The 22,840-nt window shown below is 41.1% G+C and overlaps 1 protein-coding gene and 1 non-coding gene across 6 annotated transcripts in view; one reads left to right on the forward strand and one right to left on the reverse strand.

The window, feature by feature from the left end:
- The window catches only part of LOC125229330, a 74,416-nt gene extending 51,698 nt beyond the window's left edge, over positions 1-22,718 (forward strand). For 4 of the 5 annotated variants that reach the window (XM_048134140.1, XM_048134141.1, XM_048134144.1 and 1 more), the window contains 11 exons: positions 11,835-11,961; positions 15,286-15,363; positions 16,160-16,237; positions 17,170-17,273; positions 17,718-17,792; positions 18,183-18,627; positions 19,001-19,307; positions 19,690-19,759; positions 20,217-20,281; positions 21,703-21,876; positions 22,340-22,718. In XM_048134140.1, the coding sequence (XP_047990097.1) occupies positions 11,835-11,961; positions 15,286-15,363; positions 16,160-16,237; positions 17,170-17,273; positions 17,718-17,792; positions 18,183-18,627; positions 19,001-19,307; positions 19,690-19,759; positions 20,217-20,281; positions 21,703-21,876; positions 22,340-22,519 (1,703 nt within the window). In that variant the 3' untranslated portion in view covers positions 22,520-22,718. The remainder of the gene's footprint in view (positions 1-11,834; positions 11,962-15,285; positions 15,364-16,159; positions 16,238-17,169; positions 17,274-17,717; positions 17,793-18,182; positions 18,628-19,000; positions 19,308-19,689; positions 19,760-20,216; positions 20,282-21,702; positions 21,877-22,339) is intronic. The other variant, XM_048134145.1, reaches the window with a different exon arrangement.
- On the reverse strand, positions 3,510-3,580 carry Trnag-gcc. The gene has a single exon. It is a non-coding gene; the product is annotated as a tRNA-Gly (tRNA).
- Positions 22,719-22,840: the final 122 nt, after the last annotated feature.

The raw sequence follows: 22,840 nt of genomic DNA on the forward strand, positions 1-22,840 counted from the left end.
ACCACCAATGACAACCGAGTTCCAAGGCTCAGGGGCTAGAGTCCTGGAGACCTCGCAAGGCGGTTAATTATAAAGTGTAGTTTGATTATTTACTTTAATTTTATTATTTACCACGTTTTACTTGTGTGCGTTAAATATATGCTTAAGTTCTTCAGCTAAGGGTGGAGGAGCTGATATGTATCCTCTATCTCATTGTTTATGGTTGTGAGTGGATGTTGTCAATGTCTTTCTGAGAGAAAATATATTATTTTGTCCTGTCTTAGAATCTCCAGTTTTATTCATGTTTATTTAGATTATTTCCATACATTTCACATATACAATGACATGTAGACTTATATTGACCGGGATATAGACCGTGATTACCTTTTTGATTTTTGTCGAGCTCCCGATATTTCGACGCAGTTGCATGCATCATGATCACGGAAAACTGAAGAAGGCGGGTGGATGTTAAAGTTGCATAGACAATCAATATAAGTCAATATAAGTCTAATGAAAATAACCGTGAATCATTCAAAACTCTTAATGACATGTAGAACTCAACATCATATAGTGTAATAATGGAAAAATGGATTAGTAACAATTTAATGCCCCCTCCCCCAGTCGATTTACCCCGCTGTACCTTATTTAAAATGTGAGTAAGTAGGTATGATAATTATCTCAGGTAGAACAACAAATACCGCTTTTTGTATCATTTATAATTGGTATTTATAGCGAACAGGTAATGTCGGTCATCATGTTAGATTGTCAATAATTTGGGGCTCGGTCAGGGACGTAAGAATTATAGAAGAGACATGCCGTTACAAATATATAAATTTGGAGATCATGATCTATTTTTTTTTTATTATATATGTATTTTTTGGAATTTATGTAATATGTATTATTTCAGCATCTTCTCAAGGTGCCTAAGCCATTATATTTACACTAATTAGGCACAGAGGAAATAGAATAGGTCTAGATCTAGAAATAGAGAAGATAGAGATAGTGCGGTCTAGTACAGTGCAGGGAATCGTATCTTTTGTACTATTAGTACCTACATGTACTACACGAGCCTACTCTCCCTATCGTTCTTTTGTAGTGGCACGCCAAAGCCAGACGCGTTTCGACAAGTTTCGATCACCAAGAATCGTCTCTGCCAGTTCTGCCTCCATCTATAGTCTCCGGCACCAGACCAGACAGCACGAAGGAGTCGGCCTCGCCGCGTCCGGCGGAAACTCCGATTGCCTAAAAAATGCGGTCCATTTAATATGTTAATTATCGATCACGGATAATATTATATTTGTTATCGAAATGACCGAATGTCGAGTGAATTTCCCGATCGAGATACGAGTTACCTTGGGGTGGCCGTGGTCGTTGAAACGAAACAAAATGGGAAAATGCTATTATCATAAAATACCGATGGACGGACAGTCAGAGTGAATCAGAGTAAATAGTTGGTACTCAAAACTGTATACAGTCTATAGGTAAATGACATATTTTTTTTACTTTTTTTTACTAAAAAAATAAGCGCGTTAGAAAACACGGAGAAACTAAAAAGCAAAAAAATAATATGATGATTACTGATTAGATTTTCTACCTAAACCTAAATAGGGTGCATTGGGGTAATTTCAAAAAAAAATTAAAAATCGGTTCACGAAATATCGAGTAACATACCTACATACACAAAAAAATCAGTCGAATTGTCTATTGTCTATCCATCTACGAGGAGTTATCTATTGGAACATACCCAAAGTACGTGACCATATTTGTGCCGTTTTTTGACGACGTAATAGTGTATTTATACTTAAGAGGTCATTTTTAACCCCCGACGCAAAAACGACCGGGGGGAGGGGGGGGGGGGGGAATGTCTGTCTGTCTGTCTGTCTGTTTGTCTGTCTGTCTGTGTGTGTGTTGTATTTAGTTTTTTTTTGTCTGAAAGCTGAGTAAGTCGGGAGTGTTCTTATTATATAAGTACTAAGTAATAGCAACAGCATGGTAATGGTAATTAATTAAGCGCCTCTAGGTTACAAAACTGGAAAATCCTATGACGGAACCCTTAATAAACACTAATATTCCCTAAATTAACATATCTAATAAAGCCTGGAAAATAAGAATAAAATTAAAAAGGTAGCATCATCATAGCGTCGTCCCGTTTTACACTTATTGGTTTGAAAGGGACGACACTACGATGTTTTTTTTGCGAGTAGATATAAGTGTTCAAAGCACGACAGCATAATAATATTAAACTGCTTATTTAAAATCATAAAAACTATCGTAATTCGGATAAATTACGGCCAATCAATGAGTCAGAATATGAGATTTACACAACTCAAGAGTACCTTGAAAGCAATTTAAAAATATACCTAACCAAGAAGGATTTGACCTAACTTAATAATATATACTTTATTTATATCGTTATTTTTGTTTACTGGTCGATTTCACTATATTTACAAAGTTCTTTCGATCCTAATAGAAGAAAAAAATGTGCCATTTTTTTTTCAGAAAGTTACGATTTCTCATAGAACTTGTGATTTGGGAAAAGTATAAAATGTTTGAAAATTTTGGGACATTTTTTTCTCCTGTTAGGATCCTACGGCCTCATAAATAAAAAAAATATTTTTCCCCTCCCTAGCTCGGAAACACGTGTTTTGTTCTTTAATACCAGCGGGTAAAAACGCATTTTATCCACTAGTGGGTAAAGTAATTTGTCCTTGAATAAAGTCAAATTAACTGCTTTAAAATTGATAAAAGTATGTGAATCTAGTAATAAAGATGATTTACCACCTGTGGAACTACTGGAAGCAGTGATAAACGCATTTTTTGCGTTGTAGTTTCCTCGCTATAGTGAGGGGAAAAGTTTTGTGTTACACTCGGGTGCAAATGTATTTTACTTCTCGTGTGTTAAAAAACTCGCAAGTTCAAGATTCTATTCTCGAACCACTCGCTTCGCTCGTGGTTCAACTATAGAATCCTTTCACTTGCTCGTTTTTCAATTCCACACTCGGCGTTAAAATACAACTTTGCCCCCTTGTATAACAAATAACTATTTCCCCTCACTAGCTCGGAAACACGTGTTTTGTCCTTTAATACCAGCGGGTAAAAACGTATTTTATCCACTAGTGGGTAAAGTAATTTGACCTTGAATAAAGTCAAATTAACTGCTTTAAAATTTATAAAAGTAGGTGAATCTAGTAATAAAGATGATTTACCAGTAGATATTTGTGGAAATACTGGAAGCAGTGATAAACACATTTTTTGCGTTGTAGTTTCCTCGCTATAGTGAGGGGAAAAGTTTTGTGTTACACTCGGGTGCAAATGTATTTTACTTCTCGTGTGTTAAAAAACACGCAAGTTCAGGATTCTATTCTCGAACCACTCGCTTCGCTCGTGGTTCAACTATAGAATCCTTTCACTTGCTCGTTTTTCAATTCCAAACTCGGCGGTAAAATACAACTTTGCCCCCTTGTATAACAAATAACTATAATTATATCCATACCGACTTGTAAAAATATCCCAAAAAAGAAAAAAAAGCATGCATCGGCCGGGAATCGAACCCGGGCCGCCCGCGTGGCAGGCGAGCATTCTACCACTGAACCACCGATGCTTATAGACTATGTAGCGAAATTATCAACCAGTTCACGTAACTGTTCTCGATATTGTTATCGGATGACGTCACTCGCGCACGCGCGGTTCACACGTGGTCGTGGCCAGTTCGATAATGAAATGAAACAAAGTTGATCTTATGACGTTCAACATAAAATTCGCTTTCCCTTATCTTTTTAACATGTGTATACATTCTGCAGGTACTAATGGGTAATATTATGGTAATATTGGTAATAGATCAAGAGCCCAGGCCCGCCAGACCTTCCTCAAATTCTCAAGGATGAAACTTTGGGACAATGTAGAGTTCACATCGGCGTTTAATGTGTACATATTTTCTAGTTCGGCCCATCGGCCAATTTTTTGCTATCAAGTGATGAAGGTGAAAAAAAAAAGTGCTTACTTTCCTTAAATTCTCAAGGCTGATTTTTATATATGTGTTAGAGCACGTTGTTAAAAATTGGTTATCATCAATGCCAGACCGTTTCCGCCGGCCATAACTTTTACCAGACGCGACAAAGTTGGCAAAAAACGACTCTAACTTACCTCATATTGTTAAAAAGTTCTGATGGATAGAAAATTCACATCAAAGAATCCTCATTTTTGTAACAAAAATATTGTGTAATAATTACAGATTTTAGGTACCATCTAATACATTGCTTTATTTTAATATTCCTAACCTACACTTCTATCGATTTAAAGTCGAACCAAGCGCCAATATTTTACTTACTAAGTAGCTTTTGCCCGCGGCTTCACTCGCGTTAGTGCGTTTTCACATTATCCGATCCGATGTCGGGCCGACATCCCATACATTACAGGCGCCATCTTGGATTTTTTCCATTGAAATCGTTCCGACATCCGATATCGGATCGGATAATGTGGAAACGGACTTAGAAAATAAAAGAAACACAAAGTAGCCTATTATGTCACTCTCCATCCCTTTAACTATCTCCACTTTAAATAAATTAATAGTTTAAAAAACACTATAAAACACGCTTTTTTAAATGCACGTAAAAGCCAAAAATAAATTATGGATCGTTCAAGTTGTCTCTATTTGTGAGCTGAAGTTTAAAAACTATGTGCTTTTAATTATAATATTTGATTGTAAAAGCGTGGGGCGCTGGAACAGGAAAGACTTTTTGTATAACTTGCTGATAAATCAAATTATGCTATGCTACGGGAAGGAGGTTACACAGATTGACGCACTAACTGGAGTTGCAGCATGACTAGTAGGTTCTACATTAAACAGTCAAATCAATTAAAAGTCAGTGTTCAAAGTAGGTACCAGTTTGTCGAACTCAGACAAAATATGCGCTAGTAGCGAGGATAGTCGACAGTCACCGACACTTAGAACGCCGCTTTTTTCCGGTAATCAAAGTACAAAAGGGGAAAGTGTCTACAGTGACAGGATGCAGAGTTCTTGTTAGTGGTCGAGATATCTTTGGTTCTTTTTGGTAACCCTTAGGCGGCATATGTAAACGTTATGTTCTTATGCAACTTCATTCGCCAGGAAGTTCGGATTAGTATTTGTTTACAAGAAAGTGTTTCCTGTTCCAGCGCCCCACGCTTTTACAATCAAATATTATAATTAAAAGCACATAGTTTTTAAACTTCAGCTCACAAATAGCGACAACTTGAACGATCCATAATTTATTTTTGGCTTTTACGTGCATTTAAAAAAGCGTGTTTTATAGTGTTTTTTAAACTATTAATTTATATTATACTTTTTAGTCATTAATAATGAAATACTTTTAACATTTATACATAAATTTATTTCAAGTAGGCGGATTTTACATGCCATTTGTGACTTAACGTGTACTTATTGCTAATTGCTACTTAATAATAACCAGTGGCTACCTTCTTATTACGGTATTATCATAAAAATGTTTATACCTAGTAAGTTATCCGTAAAAGATAGACCCCCTTTATTTGCTCTTAAGGGTCACAGGAAAAACATTACCCAACTTATTTTAAATAAAACGTTGATCTTTCTTTTATGCGGGGGCTTCGCCCCCGAGTCCCCCTTGTTTGCTCTGAAAGGTCACAAGAAAACGCTAACCCAACTTATTTTAAATACTACGTTAATCTTTCTTTTATGCGGGGGCTTCGCCCCCGAGCCCCTTTTTGTTTGCTCTTAAAGGTCACAAGAAAACGCTAACCCAACTTATTCTAAATACTACGTTGATCTTTCTTTCATGCGGGGGCTTTGCCCCCGAGGCCCCCTTTTCTTTACTCTTAAGGATCGCAAGAAAACTTTTTTTTTGTTTTTTTTTTCGTGGGGAATGCGTTTACGCATACCACCGGGTCTGAGGTGGTGGGCGACCCGGTCGGTTATGTGGGGCTCGAGGCTGTAAAGAGTCCCCCCTACCCACTAAACCCCACGGTGTCCTCTCACCGCTTTGTGTGCGGGGTCCCGGGAAGCTGTAAAGTGCATCCGCGGCCCCGCAGCGGCCATCCTGGATCAGAATCCCTCGCAGGTCGGGCCATGAGCCGACCGGTCCTCACTGTGGGAGCGCTTCCTGGACACAAGGGTCGCACTCTCCAACTCGAGAGCCAGCGTATTGGGCGGGGGCGCTCTCATGAATCCCTCGCCCGCTGGCTGTCTTTAGGGTGGCAGGTTCCGCTCGTGAGCGGTACGTCTGCGACCTATGCATCACAAGAAAACCTTAACCCAACTTATTTTAAATACAACGTTGATCTTTCTTTTATGCGGGGGGCTTCGCCCCCCCAGCCCCCCTTTGTTTGCTCTGAAAGGTCACAAGAAAACGCTATCCCAACTTATTTCAAATACTACGTTAGTCTTTCTTTTATGCGGGGGCCTTCGCCCCCCGAGCCCCCCTTTGTTTGCTCTTAAAGGTCACAAGAAAACGCTAACCCAACTTATCTGAAATACTACGTTGATCTTTCTTTCATGCGGGGGGTTTCGCCCCCCGAGCCCCCCTTTGTTTGCTCTTAAAGGTCACAAGAAAACGCTAAACCAATTTATTCTAAATACTACGTTGATCTTTCTTTCATGCGGGGGGCTTCGCCCCCCGAGCCCCTTTGTTTGCTCTTAAAGGTCACAAGAAAACGCTAACCCAACTTATTTTAAATACAACGTTGATCTTTCTTTTATGCGGGGGCTTCGCCCCCCGAGCCCCACTTTGTTTGCTCTTAAAGGTCACAAGAAAACGCTAACCCAACTTATTTTAAATACTACGTTAATCTTACTTTTATGCGGGGGCTTCGCCCCCCGAGCCCCCCTTTGTTTGCTCTTAAAGGTCACAAGAAAACGCTAACCCAACTGATCTTAAATACTACGTTGATCTTTTTTTCATGCGGGGGGCTTCGCCCCCCGAGCCCCCCTTTGTAAGCTCTTAAAGCTCACAAGAAAACGCTAACCCAACTGATCTTAAAGACTACGTTGATCTTTCTTTCATGCGGGGGGCTTCGCCCCCCGAGCCCCCCTTTGTTTGTTCTTAAAGGTCACAAGAAAACGCTAACCCAACTTATTCTAAATACTACGTTGATCTTTCTTTCATGCGGGGGGCTTCGCCCCACGAGCCCCCCTTTGTTTGCTCTTAAAGGTCACAAGAAAACGCTAACCCAACTTATCTTAAATACTACGTTGATCTTTCTTTCATGCGGGGGCTTCGCCCCCCGAGCCCCCCTTTGTTTACTCTGAAAGGTCACAAGAAAACGCTTACCCAACTTATTTTAAATACAACGTTGATCTTTCTTTTATGCGGGGGGCTTCGCCCCCCCGAGCCCCACTTTGTTTGCTCTTAAAGGTCACAAGAAAACGCTAACCCAACTGATCTTAAAGACTACGTTGATCTTTCTTTCATGCGGGGGCTTCGCCCCCCGAGCCCCCCTTTGTTTGCTCTTAAAGGTCACAAGAAAACGCTAACCCAACTTATTTTAAATACTACGTTAATCTTGATCTTATGCGGGGGGCTTCGCCCCCCGAGCCCCCCTTTTCGTTACTCTTAAGAGTAAAAAGAAAACCCTAACCCAACTTATTTTAAATACAACGTTTATCTTCCTTTTATACGGGGGGCTTCGCCCCACGAGCCCCCCTTTGTTTCCTCTGAAAGGTCACAAGAAAACGCTTACCCAACTTATTTTAAATACAACGTTGATCTTTCTTTTATGCGGGGGGCTTCGCCCCCCCGAGCCCCACTTTGTTTGCTCTTAAAGGTCACAAGAAAACGCTAACCCAACTTATTTTAAATACTACGTTAATCTTTCTTTTATGCGGGGGGCTTCGCCCCCCGAGCCCCCCTTTGTTTGCTCTTAAAGGTTACAAGAAAACGCTAACCCAACTGATCTTAAATACTACGTTGATCTTTTTTTCATGCGGGGGGCTTCGCCCCCCGAGCCCCTCTTTGTTTGCTCTTAAAGCTCACAAGAAAACGCTAACCCAACTGATCTTAAAGACTACGTTGATCTTTCTTTCGTGCGGGGGGCTTCGCCCCCCGAGCCCCCCTTTGTTTGCTCTTTAAGGTCACAAGAAAACGCTAACCCAATTTATTCTAAATACTACGTTGATCTTTCTTTCATGCGGGGGGCTTCGCCCCCCGAGCCCCCCTTGTTTGCTCTTACAGGTCACAAGAAAACGCTAACCCAACTTATCTTAAATACAACGTTGATCTTTCTATTATGCGCGGGGCTTCGCCCCCCGAGCCCCCCTTTGTTTGCTCTTAAAGGTCACAAGAAAACGCTATCCCACCTTATTCTAAATACTACGTTGATCTTTCTTTCATGCGGGGGGCTTCGCCCCCTGAGGCCCCCTTTTCTTTACTCTTAAGGATCACAAGAAAACCTTAACCCAACTTATTTTAAATACAACGTTGATCTTTCTTTTATGCGGGGGGCTTCGCCGCCCGAGCCCCCCTTTGTTTGCTCTTAAAGGTCACAAGAAAACGCTAACCCAACTTATTTTAAATACTACGTTAATCTTGATCTTATGCGGGGGGCTTTGCCCCCCGAGCCCCCCTTTTCGTTACTCTTAAGGGTAAAAAGAAAACCCTAACCCAACTTATTTTAAATACAACGTTTATCTTTCTTTTATGCGGGGGGCTTCGCCCCCCGAGCCCCCCTTTGTTTACACTTAAAGGTCACAAGAAAACGCTAACCCAACTTATCTTAAATACTACGTTGATCTTTCTTTCATGCGGGGCTTCGCCCCCGAGCCCCCCTTTGTTTGCTCTGAAAGGTCACAAGAAAACTCTATCCCAACTTATTTTAAATACTACGTTAATCTTTCTTTTATGCGGGGGGCTTCGCCCCCCGAGCCCCCCTTTGTTTGCTCTGAAAGGTCACAAGAAAACTCTATCCCAACTTATTTTAAATACTACGTTAATCTTTCTTTTATGCGGGGGGCTTCGCCCCCCGAGCCCCCCTTTGTTTGCTCTGAAAGCTTACAAGAAAACGCTAACCCAACTTATCTTAAATACTACGTTGATCTTTCTTTCATGCGGGGCTTCGCCCCCGAGCCCCCTTTGTTTGCTCTGAAAGGTCACAAGAAAACGCTATCCCAACTTATTTTAAATACTACGTTAATCTTTCTTTTATGCGGGGCTTCGCCCCCGAGCCCCCTTTGTTTGCTCTTAAAGGTCACAAGAAAACGCTAACCCAACTTATCTTAAATACTACGTTGATCTTTCTTTCATGCGGGGGGCTTCGCCCCCCGAGCCCCCCTTTGTTTGCTCTGAAAGGTCACAAGAAAACGCTATCCCTACTTATTCTAAATATTGCGTTGATCTTTCTTTCATACGGGGGGCTTCGCCCCCCGAGCCCCCCTTTTCGTTATTCTTAAGGGTAAAAAGAAAACCCTAACCCAACTTATTTTAAATACAACGTTTATCTTTCTTTTATGCGGGGGCTTCGCCCCCGAGCCCCCTTTGTTTGCTCTTAAAGGTCACAAGAAAACCCTAACCCAACTTATTTTAAATACAACGTTTATCTTTCTTTTATGCGGGGGCTTCGCCCCCGAGCCCCCTTTGTTTGCTCTTAAAGGTCACAAGAAAACGCTAACCCAACTTATCTTAAATACTACGTTGATCTTTCTTTCATGCGGGGGCTTCGCCCCCGAGCCCCTTTGTTTGCTCTGAAAGGTCACAAGAAAACGCTATCCCAACTTATTTTAAATACTACGTTAATCTTTCTTTTATGCGGGGGCGAAGCCCCCGAGCCCCCTTTGTTTGCTCTTAAAGGTCACAAGAAAATGCTAACCCAACTTATCTTAAATACTACGTTGATCTTTCTTTCATGCGGGGGGCTTCGCCCCCCGAGCCCCCCTTTGTTTGCTCTGAAAGGTCACAAGAAAACGCTATCCCTACTTATTCTAAATATTACGTTGATCTTTCTTTCATGCGGGGGGCTTCGCCCCCGAGCCCCCTTTTTTTGCTCTTAAGGATCACAAGAAAACCTTAACCCAACTTATTTTAAATACAACGTTTATCTTTCTTTCTTGCGGGGGCTTCGCCCCCCGAGCCCCCTTTGTTTGCTCTGAAAGGTCACAAGAAAACGCTAACCCAACTTTTTTAAATACTACGTTGATCTTTCTTTCATGCTTCCCCCCTTGAGCCCCCCTCCTTTTTCTGTTCTTATCTTCCGGCACCATCATCAGGCCTTGAAACCTAATCGTAGTCATAGTTCATTACAAGACTTTTCTAAGAAGCCCAAAAACAGCTATGATACGATGTTCCATCATGTAGTTCCAGTTCATATCTTCCGGCTCCATCATCAGACCTTGAAACCTAATCGTAGTCAAAGTTCATTACAAGACTTTTCTAAGAAGCCCAAAAACAGCTATGATACGACGTTCCATCATGTAGTTCCAGTTCATATCTTCCGGCTCCATCATCAGACCTTGAAACCTAATCGTAGTCAAAGTTCATTACAAGACTTTTCTAAGAAGCCCAAAAACAGCTATGACACGATGTTCCATCATGTAGTTCCAGCTCATATCTTCCGGCTCCATCATCAGACCTTGAAACCTAATTGTAGTCAAAGTTCATCACAAGACTTTCCTAAGAAGCCCAAAAACAGCTATGATACGATGTTCCATCATGTAGTTCCAGTTCATGTCTTCCGGCTCCATCATCAGACCTTGAAACCTAATCGTAGTCAAAGTTCATTACAAGACTTTTCTAAGAAACCCAAAAACAGCTATGATACGATGTTCCATCATGTAGTTCCAGTTCATATCTTTCGGCTTCATCATCAGACCTTGAAACCTAATTGTAGTCAAAGTTCATTATAAGACTTTTCTAAGAAACCCAAAAACGGCTATGATACGATGTTCCATCATGTAGTTCCAGTTCTTATCTTCCGACTCCATCATCAGATCAGCTCAATAGTACCATATTATTGTATTGTCATCGGAACTACATATAGCTGCCAATTTTCATTACGCTACGATCCTTGGAAGATGGTTAAATTAGCCTCCGCAGATTCCATTACATAGTTAGTTACATACACGACGACCTAATAAAAGCGTGTTAAAAATCACGTCGATTCCTCGCTTAGTTTTGCCGTGAAAGACGGACAAACAAACAGACACACACACTTTCCCATTCATAATTTTAGTAGGTATTATAATCGGACTTAACGGCAGTTTTGTTATACGCATATTTTTATCTTTCATAATTTAAACTGTGGGTATTATTTTACGCAGAATACGGTCACATGCATAGCACCGAAGACCCAAAACGGGAAGGTGGTGACCATTTTTCTACGCCATCCTCGGCGTTCCTCTGATCATCATTATCATATTCATCCTAGTAATATTGTTATTTCAGGATACGGTCACATAGCACCGAAGACCCAAACCGGGAAGGTGGTGACCATTCTTCTGTGCCATCCTCGGCATTCCTCTGATCATCATCATCATCATCATCATCATCATCATCATTGATAATACTCATCACAGTAATATTGTTATTTCAGGGTACGGTCTTGGTACGGTCACATAGCACCGAAGACCCAAACGGGGAAGGTGGTGACCATCTTCTATGCCATATATCTGATCATCATCATCATCATCATCGCCATCATCATCATCATCATCATCATCATCATCATAATTGATGATACTCATCATAGTAATATTGTTATTTCAGGGTACGGTCACATAGCACCGAAGACCCAGACGGGGAAGGTGGTGACCATCTTCTATGCCATATATCTGATCATCATCATCATCACCATCATCATCACCATCATCATCATCATAATTGATGATACTCATCATAGTAATATTGTTATTTCAGGGTACGGTCACATAGCACCGAAGACCCAGACGGGGAAGGTGGTGACCATCTTCTACGCGATCCTCGGCATTCCCCTGATGCTGCTCTGCCTCTCCAACATCGGTGACGTGATGGCTTCCTCTTTCAGGTAACAGGGGTGCATGAAGTACTAAAGCCGAATGGCACTAAGTTAGGGTTTGAGATCCGGATATCCGGATATCCGAATTATCCTGCTGATACAGCAGGTAGCGGCGTTCACACACACCAATCTAGATAAGTTTCAACGCAGAGGTATGAACGCCAGATACCCCCTGCGCAGTAACAAGCACGGGGATCGGCTGGTGGCGGAGCGACACACACTCGCAAAGTCGGCGAAGTCGATTTACTGCTTCGGACCCACAGTCTACAATCGATTACCCGATTACATTAGAAATGCAGCTTCCACAGAAACTTTCAAATTAAAAATTAAAAAATGGCTCCTTGAGAAGATGTTCTACAATTATGATGAGTTTTTTGACATTCCACTTACAATTTAATGTTGTATTTTAACGATTTGGATATTGTATGTAGTAAGTGTATTAGGTAGATTGATTAATTTATAAATGATGATAAACGCATGACATATACATAGAGACATAAATAGTATGGAACAAAATATGGACATATAACAATTGTTATCAATAAAGATTTTTCTTTTCTTTTTCTTTTTCTTTTTCTATCCGTTGAATTTGAGATCCGGATCCGAGGTCTCATAGGATCCGGATAAAACGGATAATACGGATCCGTTAAATATGGGTATATATCCACGAAAGAAAGAATTTTCGAATAAAATTTATGAATTATTTCCTGTATTTTGTCGCCTAAAATGTTTATTCATATTTATTTCATTCAAATACTCCAGAATATCAAGCTAGGTTTGGTTTGATACATTACGCCACGCGACGAATAAAACTGTATGTTAACAAACTAAATAAAATGAACACCCATTGTTTTTAAAACTGCTTTCGTTTCTAACTGGATGCATTCCGCAGGATTAACGATAATTTTAACTATAAAACTCCCGTGAGACTCATACATATTTAAAAATATTTTAAGCGGGTTACTCACGTATTAAGTCGATATAGTCGGTATACTCTTGAGAAAGGTTCTCGAAATTGAACCGAAACATGTCGAACGCTATATCGACTTAATACGTGAGTAACCCGCTTAAAATATTTTTAAATATGGATTAACGATAAATTATTAATTTTCTATAAAACAGAAAAGATTGCCATGGATTTTTTTAAGCTTAATGATGAATTAGAGATCATGGAAGTAATTAATATAATTATATACGAAATTGTTATATAAGCTGAATCCAGATCCATTTTTTTGTATTTAATAAAATGGGAGGCAAACTAGCAGACTGGTCGCCAGATGGTAAGCGATCACTTCCGCCTATGGACACCCAAAACACCAGAAGGATTGGAGGTGCGCTGCCAGCCTTAGAGCTTCACTGAAAAGCGACTGGCAAATATCAAATGACATTTTGCACATAAGTTCAGAAAAATAATTGAAAATGGTACATGATAACTAAATATGTGTAACATATTTCACACGTCTAATACATGTAACGCAATGAAATTATATTATTTTATCTTTTTTCTTACATCTGCAATTTTGCATGGATGTATTTATTGGCTGTGGTTACGGAATACGGATAGACGCCCCAGTAAAACGGAGGTAATAGTGAACAACACTAAATTACCCTGCATTAGCTTATGTATGTTGAACAAAAATATTGGCCTACTGTTTAATCTTATATGCTGTACTGTACAATGGGAGTGATTATTATGTTGTTGCATTAGTTGTGTCGATTAACTTCAAACTCAGGTAAATCCATGCTGCTTTTTTTTGTATAATCATCCTTAAAACCGAATCGATTTACGCGAGTTTGAAGTTAACCGACACAATTGTAATGTTAAAAGTTCGTATAAAAAGTTAATGAAGCAAAAATAGACTATATTTATGTCGTTTTGTGAGTTTAAATTATTTTATTTCGGTAACAGTAGCTTTGATTTGACGAAATCCCTATAAAAAGTGACCTTTTCATCACGGATCCGTTTTATCCGAAATATCCGGATATCCGGATCCGGCAAATCTTAAGATCCGAAATATCCGGATCCGAAAAATCGGCGGATCTTGCAAACCCTACACTAAGTACAAAATCCGAACGACAAACAGGCCCCGTAGTCGAATGGCATTTCTGCGACGCGAAACGAAATCGGAACGCCGCAGAAAGGTAGTCTGGCTCTGTCGCGCCAATACGCAAGAGCGATAGAGATAGATAGCTACGAAAGAGATATTATCGTGAGCATTTCGTGAGCGTTTGTGCATTCGGCTACGCCCACAGTTTAGATTGAGAGAGAGGGACGGAGTATATAACTGGTAATTGGTATAATTGTGTCCCTTTCTCTTGATCTAAACTGAACGGTTCTAGTACTTCATGAATTTCATGATAACATTAGTAACCCCTAGTACTTAACTAGCCTATCTGGAAACCGTAATAAAATTATAGAAATTCTATTAACTTAAGTTTTGCTATTGAATATCTCCAGGCGCTCAACTTATCGAGACAATTCATAGCGTATTCATAAATAAATTCATAAAACAAGGATAATTTATACCTGATAGGATAAATTTGACAACCTTCATAGCTGGTACAGCGCCACCTATTAGAAACTATCATAACTACACTGATGATGGCTAAAATTTTTTTTTTCAAAATGTGTATTGACGTGATATTATCATGATATTAAAATGAAGAAGCATTCTTATAAAAAATGCAAACGCGCATAAATATTTGGAGAAAATATGATTTTGGTCACTTCCAGGCTGCGAAACAGCCTGCGTTTAGTCCTAAAAGGCCCATACATTTCAGGGGTACGCTTTTGTATGGGCTTTGTCAGTCCCGCGTATTTGGTTATATCGTCCTTGATATAAATAAACCGATAGGTAGGTAGGTACTTATTAGTTTTTGTTTATGAGAAGGCAGAGCAGCCCAAAATTGTCGGCATGATATTTGCTTGCTCTGACTACTATTTATTTATTTATTTATTTAATCTTTATTGCACAAAAGAAAAGACAATTGTACACAAGGCGGACTTAATGCTATAGTTAAAATAATGTTAACTTAACAAAAACTACTTATAAGTGTGACGTGTCTGTCTGTCTGTCCGTCTGTCCGTCTGTCCGTCCGTCCGTCCGTCCGTCCGTCCGTCCGTCCATCCGTCCATCCGTCCATCCGTCCGTCCGTCCGTCCGTTTCATGAAAATCGGTCCACTACGTCGCGGACGGGGGTTTTTTTCAAAATTTAAATTTTTTTGCTTCGGTTATTGTTTGTGAGATGGAAGGCAGAGCAACCCAAATTCTCGGCATGATATTTGCTTGCTCTGACAAGTACTATTGTATTTTATGTAGTCTTTGATCTCAGGTTTTTGTACTGGCGTGTGTGCTGCTACGTATGTACACGGCCACCTAAGCGCCGCCGCCGCCACCATCCTTCAATCAGGTGATATTCTTTTGTTTTCTTACTTAGCATGGGCACTGGTCCCACCGCGAACTAGTAAACTATGAGCTATCGGCTATAAAAACAAACAAAAGATAATCACTCCCGTGTAAATAAAACACGGCAGCGATGTTTATAGTTACTCGCCCAGCGGTGAGCTATCAATATCGCCGTGTCTCTTTTATTTGCATGGGAGTGCTTATCTTTTGTTCGTTTTTATAGCCGATAGCTCATAGCTGACTAGCTCGCAGTGGGACCAGTGCCTTAAATACTTATTAGCCGGGTCCACATAAGACGAACGGCGTCGCGCGGCAAGTTCCTTGTGAATGTCCAATGTTGTGTTCTTTCAACCTCAGAGTAGAATTGAAACTTGAGCAGTTTTCATGCGCATGAATATGGCACTGGTTTCATCAAAAGCGATGCTATGAGCTAAAAGATAGTCGCTCCCGTGTGAAGAAAAGAGAGAGCGAGCGATTTGTAGCTTAGCTCGACTACGAACTCAAGCGCGGATCCAGCTTCGTACCCAGGGGGGGGTCACGTGGTAAAGGCCCAGGCCCCAGGGCGGGGGTCTATTTTTATGGCCAACCTATGCTCCAAGGAGGGTCATGACCCCCATGACCCCCCCCCCCCTGGATCCGCGCATGTACGAACTATAACTCACCCGCGCTATCATCGCGTCTACTTTATTTACACGGGAGCGATTTTGTTCGTTTTTGTAGCCGATAGCTCATAGATTACTGGCTTTTGGTGGGACCAGTGCCTTTATGTTTAATCCTGACAATCGTTGGTTAAATTTCAGGAGATCCATTCGTGGAAGTCGGCACGGTTCGACGCGGCGCAAGCGACCCGAGCGAGCACACTCTGACACCGAATGCAGGTACACTCAATGACAATTTACTTAACAATCTTCTCTTTCGTAGGGCTATCCCGGCATATTTTCCACGGCTAGAGATGGGTAAATACCCGATATTTACCTATCCACGGGTAAATACACAGGTATTTGAATTTTGGATTTCTTACAACCCTTTTTTGCCAAGAGTGGCACTGAAACTTAGTAGTTCATGTGCTCTGCCTACCCCTTTATGGGATACAGGCGTGATTATATGTATGTATGTATGTATGTATTTTAATTTTTCTTTCAAATTTAATGTTTTAAATGGTATTAAAGTTGTTTAAGTTATTTTTCTTTATTTTACATACAATATTTACATAAATTGAAAACGAATAAGTTGCTATGTGGTGAAGTGTGATTGTAGTGTATCAATCCAACTATAAAAATCCTGTAAGATCATTCTCTGGCGCCCATTAGATGTATTTACCTAAGGCTTATGAGAGTTATAAAGCCCGAAATCACGTAACTTAAAAATAACCATTGCAATCAGTCGACGAAGGGCAGCTATTGGGCGACCCCACGTACCCAAATGCTCCTGGGAAGTTCTGTAAACCCGAAAGGAGCGAACAGTGGGTTGGCAGGAATAGTACCGCAACCCATCACGCAAAATAGGCGCAATATTATGACGTCGAGTTGCGGAAACCAAGCCCGCGTTTACCTATAACCCTAAGGAGCGAACAGGACTCTCTTCCACTGGCTTGTCTTGACTTGCCGTTCAAAGTTGAGCAGTTGGGTCTAAACTCTAAATGCTTTAGAGGTGCCTAAATGTATGTCTTTAGACGCCACTGGGTAGAAAATACTGGAAAATACACATCTTTTGACACCCTCCTTATTACGATGTTGCCATTTAGAAACAGTCTGTGGAACAGTCAGGATAAGGAGCTGAATTGTGTCATTTAGTTTTCTACACATTTCAGGTATCGCGACAGCGGGTACAGCAGCGGCCGTGGCCGGCGTGGGCGTCTGGCTCATGGGCCGAGCCTGCGAACCGCCTCGCAACCGCCCCTGACTCGTACATACGGTAATAACTCAAACCCTTTCTATAAACACTTATTTACTTTGAGTGTTGCAGGCAGCCCCCTCTGCATGCAGAGCATGCATGGAGGCAGAAGAAAGCCGCTCACGTCATTCTCAAATGCTCAGGGATAATACCGGACACAACACCTCGGGTCACCGGGGTGTCTCCCAGAAGTCGTCGGCAACATAAAGGGTCTGCTAGGCTTTCTTGGTAGAGTTGAGTTGGCAGGAATAGTGAACCCACCACGCAAAATAGGCGCCAACAAGTACCTATTAGGTACTTAAACACTCAACATAAAACGGTGTAATTATTGATCCCTCTGAGTGGAAAGAAGCAGAGGTCAATATGTTTGTTTTTTTAAAGGAACTCATTAACTGATGAAATTTAGTAGTAGGCTCTAAAACTGTTATGTAATATTTACACTGGCGGGTGTTGAATTTGTTTCAGAACCAAGAGGCTATGAGAGAGACGTGTCCCCGGTGCGATATGATCGGTATGGACGGGACCATTACGAGGAAGATGGTAAATCCTACTGGCTAATATTCTGTAATAATAAAATATATAGTTCTCATCTTCGTCCATTATTTAAATCTTTGATGATGTACTCACTAACGAGAACGACAACGTAGCCTGTTTCACAACAGTGATATTTGTCGCCCGACAGTGACACTTCACGGTTCATTGCCTGTTCGACGATGAAATATTGACGTTGAGTAATAATGTTACTTATCATTCTTATCAACCCAGATAGGCACAGAATTGCCAATGTCACTGTGGTGAAATACTCCACTGGTGGACTATACTATCTTTGAAATGAGGTTCACAAATAATCCCAGTTTTATTTTATTTCTCTTCAAACCAATTCACAAACATTGATGTAATGTATTTCATCTGTAATATTTCAATTTGCAGAAGAGTTCCCAAGGATATCACTGCCCCTGAAAGACTTAGAAGCAGCTTTGCAAGACCTGAACGATCACCAAATGAAGGCATCCAAAGCCGACATCCGTAGCAAGTCCCTCCCGCGCCCTTCCAAGTCCAAACCCGACTTTGGACCTAGAGATTTCGACAGAGACTTTGATCCTGGTCCTAAGGATAGGAGAGACTTTGACCCTGGACCTAAAAATAGGAGAGACTTTGATCCAGGACCGAGAAACACAAGAGATTTTGACCCCGGACCATCAAAAGACCGTTTTGAGATGCATGATCTTTATGATGTAGATTATGAGAACTATAAAGAGAGGAAGGCTCAGCAGGAGAGAGAGAGAAGGAACGACTACAGGGAAAGGGATTACGATCCTGAGGATGATGATTATGAGTTTGATAGCCCTAAGAGAAGGAGGACTTGGGACCGACGGTAAGTTGATACTTATCTTGCCAGATTTACCACACTAGTGGGCGTAGCCGAATGCACAAACGCTTCACGAAATGCTCACGAATTGTGAGCGAATCGTGATGCGTTTGGACATTGGGCTACGCACACAGCAGGTTGCTTCTACAGTTGCCTAAGTATGTGCTTTTATTAATGAGTGACAATTAATGGTGAGGTATCTATAGACTTCAATACTACGTCTGAACTATGTAGTTTTAAATATCGTAGGTATAGGCAGGTCTAATAATTTCGACTTAGCTAAGATATAGTCGATATTAAATTGACCGGCCGATACTATAAGTTATAGTCGTCTAAAACTAGTTCAGACGTAGTTCCTCAGTGTTTATTAATCCTACAGTGGCGATCGTTGGGACTTCGATCGCGACCGCGAAGACTACCAAGAGCGACGTCCAAACCGGCGTGCGCGCAGTGCTCTCTACGACGGCGAGCGACGATGGGACGAGTGGGACGACAGGAGACGCTGGGACGACGAAGGAGATAGAAGACGGCGAGAGGGAGAGAGAAGGCGCTGGGATGATAGAGATGGAGATAGAAGACGATGGGACGATAAAGATGGAGATAGGCGATGGGAGGATGTGGAAGGAGGGAGGAGGAGGTTGCGACGGCTGTATACAACTGATGAGAGTAGGCCGCCACGTGATATGGTGAGGACAGATATTTGACATTTACAATATTGTTGTGTCACATGAAATTTTTTGAGTGCTTGAAAATATTGTAGACGCTTCCTATCCATTTCGAGATCTAATCAATCTACGATCGGGAAATCACCAAACATTTTATTAGGAAACGAAGTCTCATAAGTCAATACCAATACTGTGTCAGATTGATATATACTACTAGCTTTTTCCCGCGCCTTCGCTCGCGTAAGAAAGAGACAAGAAGTAGCCTATGTCACTCTCCATCCCTTCAACTATCCTCCACTTAAAAAAATCACGTCAATTTGTCGCTCCGTTTTGCCGTGAAAGACGGCAAAACAAACAGACACACACACTTTCCCGTTATAATATTAGTATGGATGTCTTGCAGACGCCTTCGCCTGAACGAGACTATTGGAGCGACGATGGAGTCGTGGTCCCCGCGCGGCGTGGAAGATCTGGTAAGAATAACTTTATTTCCAATGATGTACAGTAAAAATCTAAACTAATAAAAATATTAGATGCGTTAAACCAATTCTATTATTTAGTTAAAACAATGTCAATGTCAGGAACTTACATCAACGACAACTCAGGATAGAATATCCTGGCGCCGATGCACAAGGAGGCCCGACCCCAGATAAACATCAGGGATTATGGGCAAGAAGAAGAATATCAATGTCAGGAAACTGATCATCATCCTTCTTGAGTTATCCCGGCATTTTCCACATCTCATGGGAGCCTGGGGTCCGCGTCCGCGTTCACAACTAATTCCAAGATTTGATTTAGGCACTAGTTTTACGAAAGCGACTGCCATCTGACCTTCCAACCCGAAGGGTAACTAGACCTTATTAGGTTGGGACTAATCAAGGTCTTATTAGGTTGGGACTCTGGAAATTGATACTTAATGTTATATTTCAGCAGCTGCTTGGGGATCCCGCCATACAGACATTTACGAAGACGACGCAGAGCCGGTAAAGCAAGAAGTAAGAATTGTATCTTTTGAAATTTTCTCATAGCCTTTGGCCGGCAACAGCCAGTCTTAAAATTCATAATCTTAAAAAAAGACTTGTATGCAATCTGTCAGATCAATCTGAAAATTCAAAATGTTAATAATTTTTAAGAAAAAGAAACCGCCGCCTTTGGGGTTCTGGTGAAAGCTACTTGCGAATGTTGGATTACGTATTTCGGTTCTGACCATCACCAACAGTTCCACTGCACCAAATGTCACTATTCTGGACGTAAGTGCATGCTGTTCTTATAAAAATACCAAAGTCACTATAAACGTGCCGTTCAGATTTGAGGAGTTCGGTTCTGACCATCATCAGCACTTCCACTGCACCAAATGTCGCTGTTCTGGAGTGCATGCTGTTCTTAAAAAAATACCAAAGTCACTATAAGCGTGCCGTTCAGATTTGAGGAGTTCCGATTCTGACCATCATCAGGAGTTCCACTGGACCAAATGTCACTGTTCTGGACGTAAGGGCATGCTGTTCTTATAAAAATACCAAAGTCACTATAAGCGTGCCGTTCAGATTTGAGGAGTTCCGTTCTGACCGTCATCAGCACTTCCACTGCACCAAATTTCACTGTTCCGTACGTAAATTCATGCTGTTCCTTTAAAAATACAAAAATCACCATAAGTATGCCTTTCAGATTTGAGGAGTTCCCTCGATTTCTCCAGGATCCCATCATCAGAACTGGGTTCTGAGAAAAATGGGACCAATCTGTATGCATATACATTCAATCAAAAAAAAATTTTCAAAATCGGTCCAGTAACGACGGAGATATCGAGGAACAAACATTAAAAAAAATAAAAAACATACAGACGACTTGATAACCGTCCTTCTTGAGAGATTTCGACGGTTAAAAACAAGACTGTGTGTGGACAGTCGCGAAACTGTATGGAACTCCGTGCACTCGATCTGATTTTTGTAAGATTATGATTTTTTCAGATTTTAAGACTGTCTGTTGCCGGCCTTTGGATTGCAACTGTTTATTTTAGCAGTAGTAAAAAGGCAACTTTTTGCTAATTTCAGAATTGAAAGATTACTTATATTCGTTCAATCCACGAAAAGTCAAGTACGGTCTATACCGGGTGTCCCTAAAACCTAAAACCAACGCCAAAACGATGAAGGGTGATAGGACTTAGCTAATGAGTTGTTATCCTATCACGCCGTTTCGTTTCGGTGTTAATTTTAGGGACACCTGGCAGGTAATTAAGCATGGTCGCGCGATAAATGATAATACATCAGGCCGTCTCTAACGCACTTAAAAATAGTGCGATAGGGACGGCCTGATGTTTTTATCATTTATCGCGCGACCATACTTGCCTTGTATGTATAAGCGTATATCATTAAATTATCCACAGAGCATTAACACTGATTACCCCATGTTTCTGGTTCAGATAAAGCCGGTACCAATCTGGCTGTGCGTGTGCCTCGTCGCCTCCTACATCGTGGCGGGAACGTTCCTGTTTCAGCAGTGGGAGGACTGGAACTACCTGGATTCTGCTTACTTCTGCTTCATCACGCTCACCACCATAGGCTTTGGGGACTTCGTTCCTGGCATGAAGTTACAGGTAGGTACCTATATTGTAGCTGAACCTTCTTTCAGCAGTATAATTGGAACTGCCTGGATTCAGCACATTTTTGTTTCCTCACCCTTACCATTATAAGCTTTTGAGACTTTGTTCTTGGCGATGAAGTTACAGGGTCTACCTTATAGATGGATCTCTCTGTATGAACTGAAAATTAGAACAGACAGACAATAAAGTGCCATGTTGAGTTCTACAGCAGCAAATCTAGGGATACCGCCGAAATTATAGAATAACATTTATGCTCAGTTTTCGGTCTGCTGATCCTCAGCCCAGTCAGTATTCTTCAGTCTTTGCCGCCATGTTTTGAGTCTGCTATGTATCTCGATAGTATCCAATGTAAATAGATGTTCACGTTGAATATATATGTGACAAAACTGCTTCTAAGCATACCAAAAGTTAAGATAAGGTAGTGTTCTATTAATGTATTTATTATGTCCTCGTCCAGGGCCGCACCGACTCGACAGTGGCCGCCGTGCACTCCATCGCGCTCTGCTCGCTGTACCTCCTCTTCGGCATCGCTCTGCTGGCCATGTCCTTCAACCTGGTCCAGGAGCAAGTCCGGGCGAACGTGGCTGCACTGGCCACCCGACTCGGGATCATCAAACCGAGGGATCCTGACTACTGACCAGACAACCTTGTACCACCCCTTGTACCCTACAGAACTGAGATAACCTTCCTAGCACACTTGTATCATAATTTGACATAGGACTAAAAAATAATCGGATACATTCAATCTACAAAGTCAAGTCAAAAGTTACTCAAAACTTAACACTACGCCGTACTAATTTACTGACTAAAATAATTTACCTAATAAAATTATTAAACTTAGTTTTATTCTCCCTATCCTGCTATACTAAGATCCTGTTCTAGAAATATCTCTGAGTAATTTGAGAGTTTGGGAAAAAAAATCTTCCAAGATTATTTTGACAGGTAGTCTTCTTTGGCT

This window comes from Leguminivora glycinivorella, chromosome 9, assembly GCF_023078275.1.
Source record: "Leguminivora glycinivorella isolate SPB_JAAS2020 chromosome 9, LegGlyc_1.1, whole genome shotgun sequence".
NCBI lineage: Eukaryota > Metazoa > Arthropoda > Insecta > Lepidoptera > Tortricidae > Leguminivora > Leguminivora glycinivorella.